This window comes from Plasmodium reichenowi, chromosome 13 (genome assembly GCF_001601855.1).
Source record: "Plasmodium reichenowi strain SY57 chromosome 13, whole genome shotgun sequence".
NCBI classification, from domain to species: domain Eukaryota; phylum Apicomplexa; class Aconoidasida; order Haemosporida; family Plasmodiidae; genus Plasmodium; species Plasmodium reichenowi.
Genome location: NC_033658.1, coordinates 1,882,528 through 1,885,648, shown reverse-complemented (window position 1 = coordinate 1,885,648; position 3,121 = coordinate 1,882,528). Strand labels below are relative to the sequence as shown.

Genomic DNA, 3,121 nt, shown 5'->3' with positions numbered 1-3,121 from the left:
TTTTTTTAAAAAATTTTTTAAAATTTTTTTTATAGATTACATATATATATATATATATATATATATTTATGTGATCCTTGAGTTATAGGGGTGACAGTATTTTTTTTTTTTTTTTGTGAGAATAAAAAAGAAAAAAAAAAAATGAAATTTATATTTTTAGACTTCCTTTTTTTATACAAAATATTTTTATCATATTGTTATTTATTGAAGAGAAATAAAGTACTTTATGGTCATAGAAATCCCTCATCTTGTATATTTTTTATAGTACAACACAATTCTTTAAAAAATATTGCTTATAATAATAATAATTTTGTTTATAAAAAAAAGGAATTTACTAAAAACAGAAGTAATAAATTATTTGATAGTAATGATGATGAGAAGAAACAACCATTTATAAATAATTCGAACATTTTTCGAAATAAATATAATTATATACCAACCTTTGATGAGGTAAAAAAAGACATAGAAATTTTTAAAAAAGATTATCCATATTATTTTACAGAACATAGTATACTAGAATTAATAAGAATAGAAGATAATATTGTTGTTATAAATATTGAAGGACAATTTTTTGAAGATATTAATGTAGTATTTTCAGAAGTAACAAAATATTTATTAAATAAATATATGGGAATATTGGGTGTCCATCCATATAATATTAGAAACCTGAATATACGGGGCAACGAAATGTGATATATATGTATATATATTTTAATATTTAATTTTTTTTTTTTTTTTTTGTGAAAAAATAAACGTATTTTATCAATAATATATGTATATATACTGGTAAGTGTTTTTGATAAACAGCTACGGTATAAATGAAAAAAAAAAATAATTAATTAGAATGAACATATAATTTTTTTTTAGGTTTTTAAATAAATAAATAAATAAATAAATAAATATATATATATATATATATATATATATATATATATATATATACATATGTAAAAAATAACATAAAGTAAATAATAAATTGTTCTTAATATTATCTTTAAAATGTAATAAGGTTTGTACAAAAAAATATAAATATATAAATATATATATATATATATATATATATATATATATATATACACATATGTAAAAAATAACATAAAGTAAATAATAAATTGTTCTTAATATTATCTTTAAAATGTAATAAGGTTTGTACAAAAAAATATAAATATATAAATATATATATATATATATATATATATATATATATATATATATATATATATATATATGTGTGTATATGTTTGTGTTTACATATATATCAATATTTATATGCATGGAGATCATTTTTTTTTTTTTTTGTTGTGCTTAATTCAAGAAAACATGTCATAATTATCATTGACATCCTTGTCCTCTCCATATTGTATTATCATATCTATCGAATTAATAATAAAATCTACATTATCATCGTCATATATATTTAAGGGTAAAAAGGAAACTAAATTAAAATCTTCTATTATATTTGCAAAAGCATTATTTAATTTATAATATTTTCTTGACATGCATTTATTTGCCGTAATTATTATATCATGAGGATCTAAGGAAAGGATATCATTTAATTTATCATAATTTTTTTTATATATACTTTCTTCACATTCATCCGATATAGCACTTTTTTGTTCATCTGAAGAATTATAAATGGAATAGTTATTTTCTTTTTGATTAGAATTAAATGAAGAATAACTTGATACACTTGTATTTTCAACATCTGACCATAATACAAATTCATCTTTAAATGTTTTAGTATTATTAATAAATTCGATTTCTTCAAGAAATGATTTATCATCATCTTCATCATTATTTTGATTGTTTTTTTGATTAGTTAAATTTAAATTATGATAATTATTTTTCACATGATGTAAATTATGGTTATTATTATAAAAATTATTTTCTTCTGAATTATTCTTTTGATATGTTCCTTGTTTTTTATAATATATTAATTTTTGATTTATTTTTTTATATAACTGTTTTTGATAAAAGAAGTTATTTCGATTTTTAAAATTATTAAATTCATGATAATAATTCTTACTAATTAATAAATCACATTTGGTTAATATATTAATATGTGGTAGCTCAAAATTTATCATAGTGGATAAACTAGTAAGATAAGCACATAAAAGTTTTGTATTAGAACTAATAAATGAAATATCTATTAAAAAAACAATAATTAATCTTATATTTTGTTCAGTAAATATATTTAAAATTTTTTTAAAATAATCTGTATGGGTATACAATTCAATTTGTCCAGGCGTATCTATAATAAAATAATTATCATCATCATCATAATTATTTAACTCATCTTCTAATAAATATGAATTCTCATATAATATTTCTACACTTCTTAATAAAGCACAATTAGGCCCTAAATGTTGTTCTTCCATTAAATTATTTACTTCTACATAATTTCTTATATCTATATCATATATCGTATCATAATAATCATTTAATTCTTTCTCTATATTAGATGTTGTATTTATAGGCTTCTTCTTTCTTTCATAATAATATTCTTCACATGCACTATCCAAATTTACTACATAACAATTACGTTTTTTTATTTTCATAAATTCTTTCATCATTTTACAATAATTGCTCTTCCCACTACCCGCAGGACCGACCACAACTTGTCCATACTTCATCATAAAACAAAAAGGAAAATAAGAATCACATCAAAAAAAAAAAAAAAATAAAGTCTTATACGTTTGGTACATATATATATATATATATATATATATATTATATTTATTAATATTTATCCTTATCAATCTCTTTTTTCTGGACCAAAAAATTATTTAATATATAAACAAATATTTTTATTCTTTATATTTAAATTGATATTTATAAAAAAATATCTAATAATAAATTCTTTCTTATTTTAATTATATATATATAATATACATATTATATTTTTTTTTGAATAAAAAATAAAATAATTAAAATAAGCTATCTTAAATTTTTTAAATATATAATATTTAATTTTTTTTTTCTTTTTTTTTTATTAAAACTATATGTTTCATTTTTATATGATCAAGAAAAAAAAAAAAAAAAAAAAAAAAAAAAAAAAATATATATATATATATATATATATAATATGTATAGTATTATCATATGAATGTTCTATAAAAAC

General features: G+C 17.1%; 2 protein-coding genes across 2 annotated transcripts; one reads left to right on the top strand and one right to left on the bottom strand.

The window, feature by feature from the left end:
* Positions 1-141: 141 nt before the first annotated feature.
* On the top strand, positions 142-693 carry PRSY57_1348900 (hypothetical protein; the record flags this gene model as incomplete). Its single annotated transcript, XM_020115210.1, has 1 exon — positions 142-693. One exon carries the CDS (start codon positions 142-144, stop codon positions 691-693), a length of 552 nt encoding a protein of 183 aa, XP_019970133.1.
* A 617-nt stretch (positions 694-1,310) lies between these two features.
* On the bottom strand, positions 1,311-2,633 carry PRSY57_1348800 (nucleolar preribosomal associated cytoplasmic ATPase, putative; the record flags this gene model as incomplete). Its single annotated transcript, XM_012909412.2, has 1 exon — positions 1,311-2,633. One exon carries the CDS (start codon positions 2,631-2,633, stop codon positions 1,311-1,313), a length of 1,323 nt encoding a protein of 440 aa, XP_012764866.2.
* Positions 2,634-3,121: the final 488 nt, after the last annotated feature.